General features: G+C 55.6%; 3 protein-coding genes across 3 annotated transcripts; 1 reads left to right on the top strand and 2 right to left on the bottom strand.

The window, feature by feature from the left end:
* Positions 1–1,055: 1,055 nt before the first annotated feature.
* On the bottom strand, positions 1,056–4,401 carry LOC34620190 (WD repeat domain phosphoinositide-interacting protein 3). Its single transcript, XM_026338490.1, has 10 exons — positions 4,197–4,401; positions 3,847–3,948; positions 3,434–3,554; positions 2,993–3,159; positions 2,747–2,818; positions 2,549–2,599; positions 2,284–2,418; positions 1,652–2,078; positions 1,394–1,458; positions 1,056–1,162 (listed from the first exon to the last, which is right to left on the bottom strand). The coding sequence occupies exons 1-10, from the start codon at positions 4,399–4,401 to the stop codon at positions 1,056–1,058; spliced, it is 1,452 nt and encodes a 483-aa protein (XP_026194275.1).
* A 187-nt stretch (positions 4,402–4,588) lies between these two features.
* Positions 4,589–12,020, top strand: LOC34620191. Its single transcript, XM_026336546.1, has 14 exons — positions 4,589–4,745; positions 4,922–5,051; positions 5,291–5,489; positions 7,096–7,264; positions 7,449–7,857; positions 7,930–8,015; positions 8,264–8,757; positions 8,884–9,707; positions 9,880–10,107; positions 10,274–10,487; positions 10,810–10,882; positions 11,241–11,390; positions 11,634–11,906; positions 11,980–12,020. The coding sequence occupies exons 1-14, from the start codon at positions 4,589–4,591 to the stop codon at positions 12,018–12,020; spliced, it is 3,447 nt and encodes a 1,148-aa protein (XP_026192331.1).
* Positions 12,021–13,354: 1,334 nt separating this feature from the next.
* Positions 13,355–17,353, bottom strand: LOC34620192. The gene is made up of 6 exons (XM_022733454.1): positions 16,507–17,353; positions 16,164–16,388; positions 15,782–16,024; positions 15,329–15,612; positions 13,955–15,083; positions 13,355–13,707 (listed from the first exon to the last, which is right to left on the bottom strand). Exons 1-6 carry the CDS (start codon positions 17,351–17,353, stop codon positions 13,355–13,357), a joined length of 3,081 nt encoding a protein of 1,026 aa, XP_022586705.1.
* Between the last annotated feature and the right edge of the window lie 310 nt (positions 17,354–17,663).

The raw sequence follows: 17,663 nt of genomic DNA, 5'->3' as shown, positions 1-17,663 counted from the left end.
TAATCTTAGGAGGGAACTACATATGAGGCAGCGAGCGAATGCCTGCGACTGAGTTGAGCTGCGCGCACAACTCTGGATGTGCCACTATGTGTGTATGCATGTATGTATGTGTATCTGTGTATGTGGCTATACGTGAGTGCATCCAATGCACATGGAGTCTATGTGTGTCGGCTTTGGCTGCAGCGTTTGCATTTCCTTGCTGAGCAAAGCGCGAGACATCATTGGGGTGGCAGGAGTCCATCCGGGATATATAAAGCTGCAGAGCTACCAGCAGGAGGAGCCGAGGGCAGGGGTTCTCAAGAGAGACAGCAGCGGCGGCAATGGAAATGGCAGCATCAGCAGTACAAGGAGGAGCGAAGACAAAGGAATAGGAAAGGCACCGCCCAACGGCATCGACAGGGCAGCGCCAGAAGTCAAAAGAGCCAAGAGGGATAGAGCTGGCAGTGCCTCTCCGCCGCGGATCTCCGTTGCAGTGGCAGCAGCAGAAAGAGGAGAGGGAGGAGACCAAATAACTGCCTCTCCGGGACGGCGCCGCCGCAAGGCCCTCTGATTCAAATAGGCTGTGAATGTTCTAGGTGGGTGGTGTTTCAGTGTATGCAGGGAAGGGGAGGGAAGGGTTAGGTTTATTCAAATCAATGCCTCGCATGACTACTCGTCTGCAGCCCTTGTTGTGCCTCTATTTTGGAGCTGCGGCGTAGCCTTTCTCCTAGCGAGAAGAGGCTATGAGGCCTAAATCTATAAGCGTAAGGTGCCCTAGGCTCTCAATCCAAAACACTGCGGTGAGGGCAAGGCCTTGGTTAGACTGCATGGACCGCTAAGAGCACCCTGGCGAGTGCCTTGCCGCTGCCCAGTGGAACCTCCCATTAGGGAGAGGCCATCTGCGGGGCTTCAAGGGGCCCTCTGAGGCCACATACCTAAGGCTACGATGACAACGTGAGGGCATCAACACTAAACGGGTTCTATGCTCCTGTACAATAATGATAGGCGTCTTGCAGGGAGCGGAAAGACAAGGGCCTAGCCTAAGGGGGTCCTCGTATAAGTAAGGACGTGTGTGGCTAAACGCCGTCCTCTGCGGCTAAGCGCAAGAAGGTGGACCTCACCATGGTGCCTCCGTGATTTGCGTCATACTTCAGTTTGTAGAAGCAGCCGTCTGCAGTGAGGGCTGCGAACGCACGACGACATGCGCACGCGTGCAGACCTACCTTCACGGGCAAAGACTAATAAAGGTTCTAGCAGACGGGGGTCCCCCAGGCGCGGACTCTGTTGGGCTGTAAGGCAAAAAAGAGAAGATACGCACTAGTAACGACACCAGCACCGGGTCAGAAGTGTAAAGGGTTTCTTGAAAAAAATTCTTGGGGAAACTTGGAAGTGCGCAGAACCTTTGTAGACATACCTAAGATGCTTTGGGGCTCTTGGCCAAAAGCGCAGACCGCTGCGAAGTTCTCCGAAAAGTGGAACCTACACATAAAGCATCTGACCCTGAAATGTTATCCCCTGAAGCCTCTTGAGTGTGCGAAGAAATGTCGCTGCTGTCTCAGAGCTGCTTAAGGGAGCGCGTGGCGTTAGTTTAGGGGAGGGGGAGGGGGGCCCCATGGGAGATTCTGAATTTCCACAAAGTTTAGGGAGGGAATAGGGGGTATTAATCGCTTGCTTGAATTGTGCCATGCTCCACTCCGACTGGAAGTAGGGGGAGATCTTGGAGAGGAAGGGCCAAGAGCTCTTAACGTTTCTTCCTCCCGATGCATTCCCATTGTTGTTGGGGGCGATGCTGCCATCCCCCGCGGTTGCAACAGCAGCAGCAGCAGCAGCAGCAGCAGCAGCGGGGTTGTAGCTCGTTGAGGAGGCAACTGTTTCCCTTGTTGCACTGCTGCTGCTCGTAATCCAGGTGGATGTGGGAGCTGCTGCTCCTGCAGCTGCGGCAGAAGCAGGGGTCACAGCAGCTGCAGCAGCAACCGGCGCTGCAGCTGCTTCTCCGTCTCCTAGCCGGTACAAATGAAGCGTGCCAGTGTTGCTGCAGACGGCTAGCAAGCCGTTACAAGGGCTGATGCAGAGACAAGTGATTAGGGCCGGATTCACCCCTGCGCAGCGGAAATAACACTCTGCGACGCACGCTTCCTCCTTCATCGATTTCGTGAAAAAAGCCGAGAGGGATTAGGCCTGGCAGGCAGAGGGGCGAAGGGCCATGGGGCCTCCGTAAGTCAGCCACGTCGACATGGAGAAGCACATGGGCAACAGTAGGTCAAAAAACACGGAAGAGTATATACGCTTAGGACTGACACTGACCCCTTCTGACTTCCTTGAGGAGCTGCCCCGACGCAGAAGAAAATATCCGCACCAGCGTGCCTTTCACGGAAGCGGACGCCAGCAAGGAGCCGTCCTGGCTAAGGCAGAGGCAGCATAAGTCGTTCTCGTGAGCAGCTGCAAAGCACAACGCACAAGGCTGCAAAGGCGCGATCAAGCATGCGGGCTTTACCCATGGGCACTGGGCAATCTCAGGCGGCCTCTCTACGAAGAAGGGCTCGACTAGGGCACTGTCTGTTATTTTTACAGATAGAGATGCTTTGTATGAGGGAAGACTCCGCCTCCGTTCCTTCAGCCTCTGCTGCAGCGCACGGCACATATCTCGGTATACTCCATTCGAGGCCTTGGGTTGCAAGCCACCTGCAAAGGGATGACGGCAAGCACTAAGGCTACTCCTAGATAAAAGGGGCGGCACTAACTCATGTCTGAATGCTGAAGAACGAACCAGCCGGCATCCCTTGGGAGTCATCGGCAGAAACGAGATAGAACAGAACCTGCACGGTGCCCTTCTGCAACGCTGCGGAGGCAGCAGCGCAAGATGCAGCAGCGCAAGATGCAGCAGCGCAAGATGCAGCAGCGCAAGATGCAGCAGCGTGCAGCCTCTCAGTGTCAGAAGGCCCTTTTAGCAGCCTCAGCCGCATGTCAGCAGCAGCACTTCCAGCAGGAGGGGCACCACACATGCGCCCCCTACCCGGGCATGCAACGACGAGCGTCTGCTTTTGTTGCTCTTGAGTGCTAGTGGCAGTGGTAGCCGCCACGCATAGACCTGAGGGGTTCGGTGCCGTAAGCACGGAGTCAACTAGGGAGAGGCCGCGTAGCAAATAGATGCAGACTTTGTTCTCAAGGACCACCAGTAGGCTAAAACACCACATACACACACCACAGATCCGAGATGCGCTTGCATTGCATGTAACAGGACGTCAAAACTCTTCTTCCCCTTTCTTTCGCCCCTCTTCCAGCTATCAGTGAGATCCCACTAAAGACAGCAGCAGTAGAGCAACGGCAGCAGCGAAAAGAGACTCTTCAGCTCCCTCGCCAGATCTCTGCTCCTTCAGCGGCAGCAGGAGAGAAGTTCACAAGAAGGAGAAGCAGTCAATGGTGGCAGAGGAGGAGGAGAGCGAGAAATACGGACGCCTCTCGGAGCATGGTGACCCCTATAATGCGGGTGGCGAATCGCATCTCGACAATCGAACGCGCTTGTCGATCATCCCATAGCACACACACATTCTCCTGCCATAGCTCATCATTCCCGCCTGCAGTATAATGCAACACAGGAAGACGCACGGGAGGCCATCGTAGGCAAAACGACGGCAGGGTGCAAGGTGATCCGGGGGATGTCGGTATATGTATGTTAAGAGGCGTGTGGGTGCGATGCCTTCCCGCCTTTTCGCCTGTCGGCAAAGCTTCCTGCTGCCCTTGCCGCTAGAATGTGGAAAGAGGAGACAGCAGAATGAGCGAGGAATGGAGGACAAAGCGGTGCATCAAAGCACGGGGGAGAGGATTCACGGGGACGGAGGTACACCCCAGGCGGCCACAGCGCCTTACTCCCAACGACAGCTAAGATATTACACGTATAGAGCATCTCCACCAATGCAATGCTGCATGGCAGCTCCTCTTCCAGTCCCTCTTCATTTGCCGGAATCAAATCTGCAACGCAAAAGCCACAGAGCTCCCCTTCTCAGCCACAGGGTCTATCTATATAGGGGCAAGGCAAGCAAGGCCTTATATTCAAAAGCATCGTCAAGCAGCTTACGAACCCCCGTTTTAAGGGCTGATACACGTGACAATCGCTCGCCAGAGACCTCAAAAGCACTGCCCTCCCTCCTGACCATCTCCCGCCATACCAGCCGCGATGACAGACGTGCAGCTGGACTCGCAAGGTTCGTCCCACCCACCTCTTTGGAACGTCTTTTTAAAAGGCTCCGTGCTGTACACAACGAACCCTCGTCGGGTTGCCGCAACAATGCAACGAGAATTCTGATTAAGCGCTGCAAATCCTAAGCCTCCGACACCAAAGGAGGCCTCCAGAGCGCCCCCAGTAGCTCGAGGCGAAAGGTCTGGCCCCCTAGGGGAAGATATACGGATGCCACGCACAGACATTTAGGGAAGCCGGAGGCTGCAGCGGCTCCTGCTGTGCTGATTCCACCGTTGCTGCGTCTGCTGCTGCGGTAGCCGATGCCACTGCGCAGACTGCTGATGGAGTGGTCTCGCCCCTGCAGGCCGTGCGTGCCTGCACGCGGCTGCTGCTGCTGCCTCGGCTGCAGAGAAAGGACTGTCCGCCGCACGAATGTCTATGTGTAAAGGATGGCTTCGCGCCACTGATGTCGCAGAAAGGGGCAGTCAGAAGTCTGCAGCATGCGGGATGCCGCCGCTGCCTTTATGGTGTTGCGATAGGAGACGCTGGGCGTGTCCGACACTGCACGCGTCACGATCTTGCTGTCGCAGTTGGATTCCTTCGGTCGTCTGATTTTCTTCCGTAAAGGTTCATTGTCAATCAACGTGTGTTGTTCGAACGGCTGAACCGCGAGCCACTGACCGGGACCTACAGCTGTCGGCCGGTGCGATTTGCTGCCCCCCTTGCGAGACGTTTGGGCCGCATATAAGGTAGATATTGATGCAGAAAATGTCAATACACGTAGCAACAGGTGCTGCGCCGCTCCAAGGGAAGCGCTAGCCTCTCACTCACGACGATCTCCTACCGCTGCTGCGGCTACTGCCGCTGCTGTTGTCGGCTGTGCACGGACAGAGCCGTATGCTGAATGCTTCTGTTATTCCAAGCTTCACTTCCGCGACTCATATTACTTGCTGCTAAATCTATTGTCCTATTTGAGTGAAGCTTCTCAGAGAAAGCTCGTATGACGGAACTGCAGAAGACAAAAGGCGTAGGCAGCGCACATCGCTGCCACCTGGGATGTGCAGCAGCTCCCAGCTGCAGCAGATAGTGACTGCTATTTGTACCACCTCACTTTATATCTCATCAAAGAACAAGATCTAGGCACTTAATGCACAAAGGCACAGAAAGCCCTGCAGAGGACTGTGCAGCGCCTGAAGCACTCACCACCCCACACAGGCATACACACAATACGAAGGCTGTTGCTGCAAAACGCCACCCACTGGATGAAAACTCCGCAGAGGCAGAGCTTCCAGTGGCTGATCGACTGATTTTGGCTCAGGCTACGACCAGAGCTGTAAGTCCGGAGACAGCGGGCCGGCATTTACCTCTTGAGCTGATCCGTTCACCAGATATCCATAATTGCACAGCTGGCCATCATGGATTTGTGCGCAGCGCCTCAATACAATCCTGCTTCAACGATCCATTCCCCCGCAGGATCCTGTGTCACTCTAGCATCAGTGATGATCTGCTGATCACGCGAGCAACACACTTGCTGCAGTTTATGGTGGGCCGTGGTACAGCTATGCACTTTCTACCACACTATGTACATGGAGCTGAGAATTCGTGAGAAATTGAGTAATTCGCTTGTCTGTTCTTACATCTTATTTATTGCAGAGTACTGAAGCTCGATTTAAAGAGGCGCATAGTCTCAATGTGTAAGGAGCTGGACGCTTTGCGCAACTGACTGTGAATGCTGGCAATGCCTGGAGCGTGCATCTGTGCGCGTTTCAGCTCTCTATCCCTGCCCCTCATGTCGGTAACTCTGAGGACCACGGGCATAGGCAGGAGGGACTTTTATTGAGAACGCAGCCAATAACTTTATAGCACGCTTGTATTGAGTCTGGAGTCGAGTGTTTCCCGCGCGTACACCTGAGAAAATGACTTACAATGTGCACCTACCGCTGAAAGTATGGGGAACTTAGTGCGCACAGCACCTCTCAAACACCCTAGCTTCCCTTCCTTTTCCCCCTCCTCCTCCGCCCTCTCCTAAGCTCATCACCTCTCAGAATTCCCGATCATATCCTTTCGAGTGAAACCTGAGCATAGTTTTTGTTGAGCTTCGTATTGGATTAGGGGAGAATCCATAAGAGAACCTGGAAGTATGCGCGTTACTCAGCAACTGTTGCATTCGCAAGCAAGGCCGCGCCCCGTGCTAGTTCACCAGAATGCATGTATGCTATTTGCTGTCTCCACTGCAACGATTGGCTTTGTTTCTACTGGTGCTACGGCCGCGCTTGCACTTTAAAAGGCTGCTTGCGTGCCATGGCCTTTGCCCTATGTGTTGCCTGCCCTGTCTATGGCTTTGAATGCCACTGTTTCTTCAGTTTGGCCCTTTCCTGCACCGCTAGTCCCACTGATTGGTGCCTTACCTTAACAACCAAGGGCAAACAATAACAGCTTCTTATGCTCTTATTGGGTACTGTTGATGTGGCTTGTCACAGCTACTTACGGCATCAGCGACCGCAGCAGCATCCTGAAAGTCTCTCTGTGTACTGCAATACCCAGTGCAGCTCTGCTTGCGTGCTTCCCTCTAGGGCTTCAAAAGGAGGCCTTGGGTCAAGCAGGACTAATGAAAACTTTTGAAAGCAATGATTTTCTGTTTCTGCCGTACGCTCCTCTTTCTAGTGCCCTACACAAGGGAGATTGGCGTGAGGGCAGGAGGTACAGACCGAATGGGGGCGGGCCGTTACCTCCTCTGATTGAGCTCTCCGGGCATATTCGATGCCAGTCTAACGCGTTTACTCTAGCGTAGAACCACCGCGTTCTTACCTTCGGTGTAAAGCGCGGCATCTTTTTGCAGCAAATAGATCTTAAGAGCAGCAGCCAAGGCATGCAATGAAAGCGCGATGACTACATAGTAGGGCGTGTCTGGCGTGGCAGCAGCTGTCGAAGTGTAATAGACCCAACCAGTGTATGGTTTCGGCAGCAGTGCGTTCTCCGCATTAGATAGCACACAAGCCGTTGACGGCCAAGGTCCTGCAGCTGCACGCGTGCTTTCCGGCAAAGGGGCGGAGTGTGCGGCTGTTCCGTGGACTGCTGCCATCGGTGCTACTGCATCTGTATCACTTTGCAAGCAGGAGCTTGTCATACGCCTTTCCCCCCGCAGCGTGCGCTACACCCCCGGCTCAACTCCCCTCCCTTCCCACCTCTCCCATTGGCTGTGCCGCTTTAGGGGGAAGCCGCAGTCCGGTACACATCATTGGACTCAAAAAGACACCCCTTTTGTGTAAGTCTCTTGGGGGGCTTCCGACAGGGGCCCCATGGTGCCCTAAGGGACGCAGCCAATGCAGTGAAGTTCTTTTGGCTAATCCTGCAGCTCATTGGCTTAAAAGCCGCAGCAAAATCGCGTCATCATCCAATAAAAAGGCACACATTAGTTGGAATGCTAGGCCTTTTCGTGTAGCAGTAGCGGTAGGTACATGGCCTCCTGCTGTGGCTGCTGCTGCCGCCGCCGATGGACCGCTGCGGCCTAACCGGGACGGCCTTCCTTGGGAAAAGCTTGTATCAGCCAGGCTGATACAAGCTTTTATTTCGCGTTCTGCTGCAGTTCCGAGAGTTGTAAGCCAAAATCAAAATTGGCGATTGCACCGGCTGCAGCAAGCCACTGGCGCCATCCGTTCCTCCCTGCGTTGTAGCGGTCTTCGCAACGCGTTTGAGGAGCTGTAGCCTCACGATTCGATTCTTCTGCACAGTTTCCCGTGCCTCTGCAGCGGCAGAAATATATTCTGTGGTAGTAACAGCTGGGGAAGCGCCGCAGCTGCCTGTACGGCGCCATTCACAGAAATCGCATACGCAGCCTCAGGAGAAACCACAGGGCCTAGTCCAGCAATGCTGAACACCAAATGAGGCGTCCCGACCCCGCGGGGAGGCCTTAGTCTGCAAAAGGAGGAGCAGCAACAGCAGCAGCCATGGCGGTGCGCCTTTTGCAGCAGGAACACCACCCCTGCCCCCTCCCCTCTTACCACTACCACCCTTCCCATTCGCCGCCTTTGCTGCCCCTGCTACTGTTCTTCCTGCTCAGTGCCACTCTGGGGGCCCTTGCGACGGGCGTGCCCTCTTCGGCTGCAGCCCCCTATCCTGAAAGCCCTCGCGCCGCAGCACCGAAAGCATCGCCAGCAGGTGAGGCAGCTCCCACCCTGTATGACGAGGATGTTGAGCCAGCTTCAGTTCACGCGTTTCTGCAGGAGAATGGCAGCAGTGCCCCCAGCGGCAGCGATCGGGGGCATCAGATCGTGGCCTCCGTGGGGGAGCACACACCAGCCACGTTGCACGCCATCTCCGCCTTGATGTACGAAGAGCTTGAGCATCGGCTGCACCGGCTGCAGCGAGTGCTGCTGCTGCACCCCGCGCAGCCCCTGCATCCGCGGGAGCGGCAGCAGGAGGCCGTTGGCGGTGAGTCGTCTGAGACCATCGCGAAGCTGCACGACGCAATGGACCGTCTGTCCCTGCTTCAGCAGCAGCAGCACAAGCAGCAGGCTGCCCAACAAGGATGGCAGAGCCGCAGCGGCTCTCTGGAAGGCGCTCTCCTGGCACACGCTGAAAAAGAGGCAACGACAGAGGACGCGCAGCGGCAGGACGAGAATCAGCAGCGACAGCAACAGGACCAGCATGCTGCTGCGTCGCAATTGCAGAAGGAGCTGAGCAACAAGGTCTTCTTGAGGAAATTTCTCGCGGATGGAGCCGAGAAGGAGGGCTCGGAGCAAGCAGAACCAGCGGAGGGGGAGTCTGAAAGAGGATCCTTGAATCAGGATAAGCGTCGCACAAATCTTTCGCGTTTTCTGGGTGTTCGCGAGGCACGTGGCCTCGGCAGTGATCGCAGCCGCTCGAGTAGAAGTGGCAATGGTAGTGGCAACGGCAGGGGGAAGAGGAGTCTCGCTGGTATACCCCTGTTAAAAATGCGTCTTGACGTCGAATACGCGCTGAAGGAATCTCTGACGACTGCTCGTTTCGCAGAGTCTCGCTGGAAGCGGCAGTCGGAGCTCTACAAGATGAAGGGGAGCAGTCATCACAGGGAGGGCTATGTCCTCGCTGACGCTTGCGTTGCGGTGGATTTTAGGCGAGCCGTTGCATCAACGGAGGGTCATGCAGAGGAGGCTGCGAATGCCTCGAAGCGCCGCCCACTTGAGCTTTCGGAGGACGGCTTGGAGGAGGAGGGGGCGATTTCTCAGGGTGTTCTTGTAGGCACTCCAGTTAGCGTGAAGAGGAGGTATGACTCGGTGCGCAACAGCTGCACTTGCCCCTCAGGATGGAAGCAGTGCAACAGGGAAGAGGCGCTCACCGTTTCCTACGGCTGGCGGCAGACGCTGCGGAGAGCCTGCAGAAAACGAGATCAACAGCAAGAAAACGAACAGGAGCAGCTGCTCCTACAGGCCCTCACAAAAGACCTCTATGCCTTTGACTGCAACGGGGATCAGCTGGCTCCTTCAACTGAAACTGATGCCGAAACAGCCTGCGCCGCTGCTGCTTTCATCCTCTGCAGAGAAACGAACCCGAGTTGCGGCGTCAGCGAGTGGTCAGAGGCCCCCCCTTCCCCTAAGCCCTTCGAACCCTTTTGGATTCCAAGTCTGTGACCATAGCTGCTGTGCGCGCGACGCTCTGCTTGCTTTATTCCCCCTCTTCAAGAAGAGAGCAAGGGTTTCTTCATGCGATAAGGCACGCTGCTGCTGCTGCTTGTTTCTTCTCAGGTCTGAATGGTCAACATGCTCCGCGCCTTGTGGAGAAGGCCAAACGTACCGGTACAGGCGTCTGCTGCTGCCGATCGAAGAGGATAAAGAGGCCCTCTCGCCCTCCACTGTCTCCAAGAGCTGCAGACCTTACCATCTGGAGGAGAGAAGACAGTGCAGTGCCCCCGTGGCATGTCCAGAGCTTGTCGCATCAGAACCCTGCTTTTGGGCTTATGCCAACTCCAATTTGTGAGGTCTGGGTGCAAAAATCTGCTGCTGAGGCGGCTCTGGCTGGCCTTCTTGTTCGCGCTTGTGTCGTTCTCCGGCTCGCGTTTACACACACTGCGATCTGCAACTACTCGCCTTCTTCTTACGTTGCCGAATGCGCTGGTCCCCCTGCTGCTGCGGACTGCAGGCCGCAGAGTGTTCACACCAAGAAAAGTTGCGTGTGCTCTCTTGAGGCTGAGGTGGAAGAAGTGTCGGAGACCTCTACGCTGCACGGGGAAGAAGGGGAATCCGAACTTGTCGCGTGTTCGGCTGCGGAGGCCGCCTACAGCTTTTCTCAGTGGAGAGAGGACATGCTGAGCTACTGCTTCAAGACTCTTAGACTGGCGAACAAGCCGATAAAGGTCTGGATGGCGTCTGACTCATGGCGTTGCTCGTGTGCTTGCTGCCGGCTGCTTTCGCCGAAGACAAGTCACTCCCTGCAGTCGCCTCTATAGGGGGTCTCTGAGACGCTTTCCAGGGAGTTTTAGTGCAGGCAGCTATGGATCGGACTTTCCACGTTACCGGGCGTGTGCTGCTGGTGGCAATCAATACGGCTGCTGCTCGTGGTGATAGGGTGGGGGAGATCAAATTTCGCGGAGACCGCTTGGATGTTTCTGCTGGCGTGTGACGCAGCTGCGGAATCTGTCCGTCTCACTGTGATGCGCGCTCTTGTGGTCGCTGCAGATTATAAAATACAGAAAGCGTGCAGGGTCAGTGCGCGTGGGGTTGGCGTCTTTGGGATACGTAGACTGCACCGGTACGTCTTCAGCTCCTTTCCTGCCGGTGATATTTGCTAGTGGCTGCCACGCCTCAAGAGCGCTCATCTTGGCGGGGACGCCGCTGTCTCTTACGCTGTTTCCTCTCTGACTCCTACGCTTCTGGTCTACTGCGGCGCTTCACGTCTTGCCCTTATGATCTCTCTGTGCATGCGATCCGCATTCCCATCCTGCCTGTCCCTCCTCCGTATCCCTCCTTATCTCTCCCCCCCAAACCCCGTCCATCCAGTCCTTGGCTTATCCTGCCTTTGGGGCGTCCCTACGTTTTCGAAAGCAGATGAGCAGCTGGCAGCGTTTTGCAGCACCAAGTGCTACCTGCTGTTCGTGCGGCTATCTCAGGTGGTTGGGGTTCTTTCGACGCCTCCTCAATGGCGAACTTCTGCGGGAAGGGCCGTCCGATGCTCTGCAGGCACGCTAGCAAGTCGAAGGCGGTCGCCTTGTATGCTGTAGATGGATACGAGAAAGCCCCCGTATCAGCCCTGCAGCAAAGTAAGACCGATATCTGCTGCTGCTGCTACTACTGCTACTGTGGTGGTAGTGGTAATGGTGGAGTTACTGGCTGGACCGCCTGCTCTCTCCAGAAAAGTGTTGACGCTCATTGGGTCGGCGTTGCAGTCGGGTGTGGAGCCGCCTCCTGACGTTTTCTGTGGGCTTCTTAGCCCTCTTTGGCCGCTTGTCTCGCTCGCAACACACACTTGCGTGCTCCTGTGCTTTTCCCTTGGTCCTTTTCAGCTTTATCGTATATGCATTCGCTGGAGGAGCCAGAAGGCCCAGTTGGCTCGTGGGCTGCTTTTTTGTTGGGGGCCTCCTTCGCTGCATTGCTGTTGCTCTTCGCGTATGTGCAAAAGCGGAAGCTCGCTGCCTGCTTTAAGCAGACAATTCAGCCTACTGCCGCAGCAGTAGCAGCAGCGGCTGCAGCTGCTGCGCACGGCGCTGGCGACAAAAGGAACTGGGAGAGGACTACGAGAAACGTCGTGGCCTTCGCTTCCAGGGCTGCTGTTGTCAGCTGGCTGTGGTTGAACACTGCGCTCCAGAGACTTGTCTCCTACCTCATGGTTTTGTGTGGCAAAAACGGCAGGCCCACTACCCGAGCCCGCAGCAGGAGGAGCAGCAGACTAAGTTGGGAGGCACCCAGCGACAGCAGCACTTGGAGTTTACTGCGAACTCCTAGCTTGCAAATGGAGTCGACATCATTTGCAGATAAGTCTGAGTAATTCTTTCTTTTTTATAGTCCAAAGCGCCGCACCACCGCTTGAGCAATTGCTGCTGCTGTGGGCACGTCTTTAAAGCGGAAAATCAGGGGCCCCCTTCGCGTGTAGAGTCTCTGCACGCTTCCCCTTCTCCTGCTGCTCTGCCACTTACGCGCTACCCCGGTGCTGCCCTTGCTGAGCTGTAGCTGCGCATGAACTGCGTTTGCCGCTGAGGATCGGCTAAGGCGGATTTACCGCTCAGCAGCAACATCCTCAGTGTCGCTTTGTGCGAAACGACAGAGGCACCGACAGTGGGTACCGTGTCGAGGTGGCAGCTTTAGTCTTGGGAAGCCCGCGCGGCCCCCCCCTCCATCTTCACCGCTGCAGCCGATGCTGCCGCGGCAAATGCTGCAGCCCTTACAGGGTGGGTGGCAGTTTAGATCACAAGTGGGGCGCGAAATAGTCCAAGATTGGCGCACAAAGTAGTCCCACCCTTTAAAGCTTGCATTCCTAGCCTTTGGTTGAACGTACGACGCTGTCTAGCCTCTTTCAAGGCCGAGTCAGCAGCTTGCATATTTGCACTGCCATGGCACACTGGCAGCAACAAGTGCTGCAGTTGGTGAAGCACTTGGGCTAGTGTACCCCTTTAGTGCGTCCACGTTCTGCCCTTTGCGCTGCGCTGTGTAGTATACTTCTCATCTTTCCTTTTAAAATCATTAAGAACCTACTGGCAAGGCTACATATGCGACAGCTGCAGCCCTTACCCATTGCATCCGCGCCGTCGAAGTACCGACGGGAAGAGCAGTATCAACCCCAGCGAGGGGTCCTTTAGTAGCCACTAAACTAGGGTTTACTTCGCTAAGGCCTTCGGATGACTGGCCCACACTGTGAAATTCTGGTGCCGGAAGTGTGGTGCGGCAGTTGAGCCTCGCAAGCTGATATTTGATGGCCTCCAGCAATGCGCTGGATCTACTTACCCACTCTCGCTGCAGGTGCAGCAATCTACCAGCTCCTCTGTCCTAGCCAGAGTGTGTATAGGCCGACCTCACTCGACGAGATGGCACACATCAGAAAACAGAATAAATTCACCAAAATAGATTCCCAGTAGAAAAGCGACGTCGGTGCGCCCTATACTATACAGGGCATAAAGGGGCTACAGAGACCCCTGAGAGGTCCAGCAGACCGGCGTCTCGCTCAGGTGGCTCCTGCGTACGCTTAGTAACTCACTGTACAAGGGGAGCCTGTGCTTCAGAAGCGACAGACTCACTCGTCAGATGCGTGCTTTGCGGTTACAGGAGCATTCTGCTCTTTGAACCAAGACGAGACTGAGGGGGGAAAGGCACGAAAAAGCTCCTCTTCGCTTTTGCCCGAGATCCAGCCTTCCTCTTCTTCGCTATTATCGCACTCTGTGAACGTCTCGCAAACAGCCTCCTCCCCTTCTCCGTCTGCTGGCTTAAAGCTCCAGCACCCTTCTTCCTCTGCCTTCTCCGCGCACTCCATGGCTGTTGTGGGGGCATTAGCAGTCTCAGTCACTGAATCGCCCTTAGTGCGAGCTGCGGGAGATGACCACCTCCTGAGTGAAGGCCCCGTAAACTTCTTTCCAAGCTCAAAGGTCCCTTTGGCGGACAGGCACTCACAGCACATGACACTTAGACTTCAGAGCAGGAAAGACAAATGAGGTCACTATTCCACACAGTAGAAAAGACTGTCAAAGGTTGCCAGCGCGCTGGCCCCCACGAGAGGCAAACCACCCTGCGTCTGTATCCCGCACAAAATTTTTCAAGCAAAGACCAGCAGCAGAAGAGGCACACTAACGCCAAGTCATCACGCAATGCCTGCACTGTGACTAGTGGAGGTGCTCACAAGGCAGTTGAGGCGTAGATCTGCGACCCGAAATGGCGTCCTCCTCAGTCGTGGGGACGACAGCACTGCTGTAGTAGCTGCACGTCTCGTCCTTGAAGGTCCAGGCAGTGCATGTAGGGCTCTCTGCGCAGGCTTCAATGCAATCGTTAACACTAGTTGCCACTTGCCTGCTCACGCTTGTTGCCCTGCTCGTGAAGCGCCTCCTGAAGGAGCTGGCGAGGCGAGGGGCCTCTGCTGCGGCAGCCTCAGCAGGAGCATAGCTGGTGTTGAAGAGCACCACGGGAGTCGGTCTCTCCACGTAGCCAGTGGAGTATCCAGAAGAGTCTTCTAGCGTCTGTTCGGCCGTCGAATACCCAATACACTGATTGCCTATGCGGTGACTCCACGCCACGCACTCCTGCTTGGAGCTGCAGAGACTGGCGCAATCCGAGAGAGTTGTGGCTGGTTCTGTGAGCACGACATTTCTAGTTTCATCGATACGGGTGTTGTACTGAACCTTGCCTGGCTCCAGGCTCGTGCCGCATGTGATATTGTGCCCATCTCGAACAGAGGCCGGGTTCTTATCGGACTTGAATAAGGTGCAAGTCACAAGGGGCTGCTCGTTTTCTTTAGAACTTTCCTCCACCTTGGCCTGCCACGCTTTGCAGTCACGGTGCGCTTGGCACTCGACCACGCACTCCTTGGGCTTCTCAACCGTAACAGTTCCTATGGGGTCTGAGAAAGTGCAGCTAGAGGAGCTCACTGCAGAAGCCACCGTCCCGCTGATGGCGCTTTTACCGCCCGTGACACTGGTTGCGGTTTCGAAGAGGTTGCAGTTCGTTTCCTCCCCCAGCACGAAGGACCAGTACAAGCACTTGGGCGTATTTAGGCACTTTTGCAGACAACGACCGGGAGAGTACACCGTGGAGGAGGCAATAACATCGCCCGTTAAGGCAACTTTATTGGATAACGGAGGCGACGCTTCAGAGCAAATTCGGGGACCTGACACGCTGTTGGGGTCAAACACGAAAGAGTGTGTGCCTGCCGGCAGCAAGAAGCAGGATTCGCCATTTCTGAAAGCCCAGTGCTCGCAGTTATCGACCTTCTGGCAGCTCTGGTAACATTGGAAGGCGCTGGTTGCATCTGCGATCTGCACAAAGCGTCGGAAACCACGCGTGCAAGTGCATAAAGGCATACGCAGGTCGGCACTTGCCGAACGTCGACAAGTCAAAGCCAATGAAACACGGTGCTCGCTTCACGCAATACTGGGGCTCGTTATCTGTCGCACGATGAGACCTAGCTCGACAGGTTGCTATAACGGAGTATCCAGCTAATTTAAGGCTGTGCAAACAAGGCTACAGCGCATAGCTACCAGGGTCTGTGCCGGCTGCCTACACCAATGATCTTGTCAAGGCTGTAGAGAATTCCTTCCTCGAAGCAGCTCGACTCCTGCTCCGTGTCGTTTACGCAGGTTCTTTCCCCTGATATGACACCCCGGATGGGTTTCGAAGAGAGGCTGACAGCGCCAGAGAAGAGTGAGCATAGATCTAAGTCAGAATGGAAGGTCCAGGCGCTGCAGAATGGGTTGGCAATGCACTTGGCGCCACAGGCCTTGTAATCCTCGATTTCCATGTGCTGGAGAGACACTCCAGTATACACGGCGTTCATGTGCATGCACCCTGAATATACAAGCTCGCCAAGCGCCCAAGCACATAAGACCGCTCATCCGTATAACCGGATGCAGAGCGTTTGACGCTTCTCCACTGTCCAGGGTGCTCCCCAACACCTGAGGTAGGAGCCGTGGGAGCATTAGAAGTGCGCAGGGCTGGTGAAAAAGGGATTCTTTACCATATCTGACGCTGCACCACTTGGGTCCTGAAAAGCGGCCGATGGACGTAGTGTCATTAACCCGGCCCAGGATAGCATTAGCATCCTTCAAGTAACAGCCCTTGTTGCTCCTAAGCCAGCTCCAATAGTGGCAGTCCGAGTTGTTGCGGCAGAGGGCCTGGCAGGCTGCGGGAGACTCCACTTCTCCTGTTTCATTCTCTTCCACGTTATGACCCACGTAGTCTGATTGCTCGAAGCAAACAGCTGCACGAGAGCGAGGACCACAGCCATGAATGCAGACTGGGTGTTCATGCGTAGGCACCGTGTGGACGCGGAAACCCTACCGCAAACGATACTATATTTATACATATACATATCCTCGACTATATGCATGGTCACTTACTCTCAGCCTCGCAGAAAGCCGGACCCGACACCAGGCCCGACGTGGAGTTGCCCTTTGAGTACGCGTTGAAGGAAGACCACAGGTTGCAGTCTCCAGTAAGGAGGTCGTACGAGAAGTGTGTGCACCCGGAGAAGGCAGCGCAAAAGAACTGGCAGGCATCAAAAGAATTGGCGCTTCGCGTATTCAAGCGAGCCCCCACAACGCCAACGTCTGCGAACTGACAGCCTGCGGCAGGAAACGAAAACCCTATTTGGCCGCAAAATGCAAGCCCCCACACCCGCCAATGGTTCCGAACAAGGTGTCAGGATCCACGCTCAATTGACACGAGAGGTGGGACGCCCACCTGGGAGAACAGGCACGCAATCACGGGTGCCGGAGACCTTGTCTAGGGTTGTCTCGCCCTCAAACCTCCCGTTAGGAGCATTTGAATTCTTCAGTGCACACGTGCGGTGCTGCGAGCTCCAAGTCCAGTAGTAACAGTCCCTCGTCTGCTGGCATTGTCGATGACAGACCGGGGCAGATTTGGCCTTCGAGGTCTTAATAGTGTGTCCACGGTACTCGACTCCTGACTCGACGCAAGAGGCGGGGGCTGTGGAGGGGTCAAAAGCCGCGGGGTAATCTGAGGGCCGGGGAGGCTGCACGGACATATTGTGGCAAGTGCGGGGTCCAGAGGTAACATCTGGGTCTTCGCGCCGATTCAGGACAGCTGGTGCGCTCTTGAGAAAGCAGGAGTGGGTCGAAAACTTCCAGCTGAAGAATGCGCACTGCGGGTTGCCTGTGCAGAGGCGCTGGCACTCTGCAGGGTTCATCACATAGCGGCCCTCTATTTTCTCGATGTCGTAGCCATAGTAATCTATGCCGGCTTCAAAGCAATTAGAGGAGAAGGTGCACTGGCGAGGACCAGAGACATATCCTTTAGCTGCCCTCCTCTCAGTAAAGGCTCCTGCAGACTTCAGGTAGCATATGCGGGTGAGGATGTCGTATGTCCAGAAGCCACAGCCCCTGTATGCAGCGCATTCATCCATGCAGGCTGCAGGGGAGCCCACCAAGGGGACTTGTTGGATGTCGTGGCCGTGGAAGTCATAGTCGTACTCAAAGCACTCGGCAGCTTGGACTCTCGTGTCACCGAGCGCGGCCCGAGGCGCCAGCAGGGCCGCACTCACGGATGCAGCTAATACCCGGAGATGCATTCTTATTTAAGCCACGTAATATGGCAGAGTACAGCTTCGGACACGGACAGAGACGGGAAGGGTAGCACACGGAGAGCACCCCGAGCCTCCACTGGCCACGCGCCCCTCAAACAGCTAAGGGGACTGACGGAAGGAAAACTATTTTAAAAGCTTTTTGAGGCAAAATCAATACTTAGTAAAACACAAATGTGGCATGGGACAGTGAGGAGAGGTTTCGGCGGCAGGAAGGGGCCTCTAACACCTGCGGGGGGGAGACAGGCTCGCGCGGGAGACGGACAGCTGTCGCAGACCGCATGGAGCTATAAGTTCG

Source organism: Cyclospora cayetanensis, unplaced genomic scaffold (genome assembly GCF_002999335.1).
Source record: "Cyclospora cayetanensis isolate NF1_C8 unplaced genomic scaffold, CcayRef3 CcayRef3_contig_1, whole genome shotgun sequence".
NCBI lineage: Eukaryota > Apicomplexa > Conoidasida > Eucoccidiorida > Eimeriidae > Cyclospora > Cyclospora cayetanensis.
The sequence above is the reverse complement of the archived record's forward strand: the minus strand, read 5'-3'. Positions and strand labels throughout refer to the sequence as shown.

Bases quoted from the DNA above. Each gene is read 5' to 3' on its own strand.
- LOC34620190 (XM_026338490.1), bottom strand. From the start codon at position 4,401: ATGTCTGTGCGTGGCATCCGTATATCTTCCCCTAGGGGGCCAGACCTT. The intron at 3,160-3,433 runs GTCCGTATTTCT...GTGGTGTTTTAG, and splicing joins GTCACCATGCTCCGAGAGGC to CCTACTGGTGGTCCTTGAGA. The intron at 2,600-2,746 runs GTTCGTTCTTCA...GCGCTGCAGCAG, and splicing joins CTCCCAAGGGATGCCGGCTG to AGGCTGAAGGAACGGAGGCG.
- LOC34620191 (XM_026336546.1), top strand. From the start codon at position 4,589: ATGTCTATGTGTAAAGGATGGCTTCGCGCCACTGATGTCGCAGAAAGG. The intron at 11,391-11,633 runs GTAAGACCGATA...GGTCCTTTTCAG, and splicing joins CGTATCAGCCCTGCAGCAAA to CTTTATCGTATATGCATTCG. The intron at 11,907-11,979 runs GCTGGCTGTGGT...CAAAAACGGCAG, and splicing joins TTCCAGGGCTGCTGTTGTCA to GCCCACTACCCGAGCCCGCA.
- LOC34620192 (XM_022733454.1), bottom strand. From the start codon at position 17,353: ATGCATCTCCGGGTATTAGCTGCATCCGTGAGTGCGGCCCTGCTGGCG. The intron at 16,389-16,506 runs GTGGGCGTCCCA...TTCCTGCCGCAG, and splicing joins TTGCGTGCCTGTTCTCCCAG to GCTGTCAGTTCGCAGACGTT. The intron at 13,708-13,954 runs GTGAGCACCTCC...TGTCCGCCAAAG, and splicing joins ATCTACGCCTCAACTGCCTT to GGACCTTTGAGCTTGGAAAG.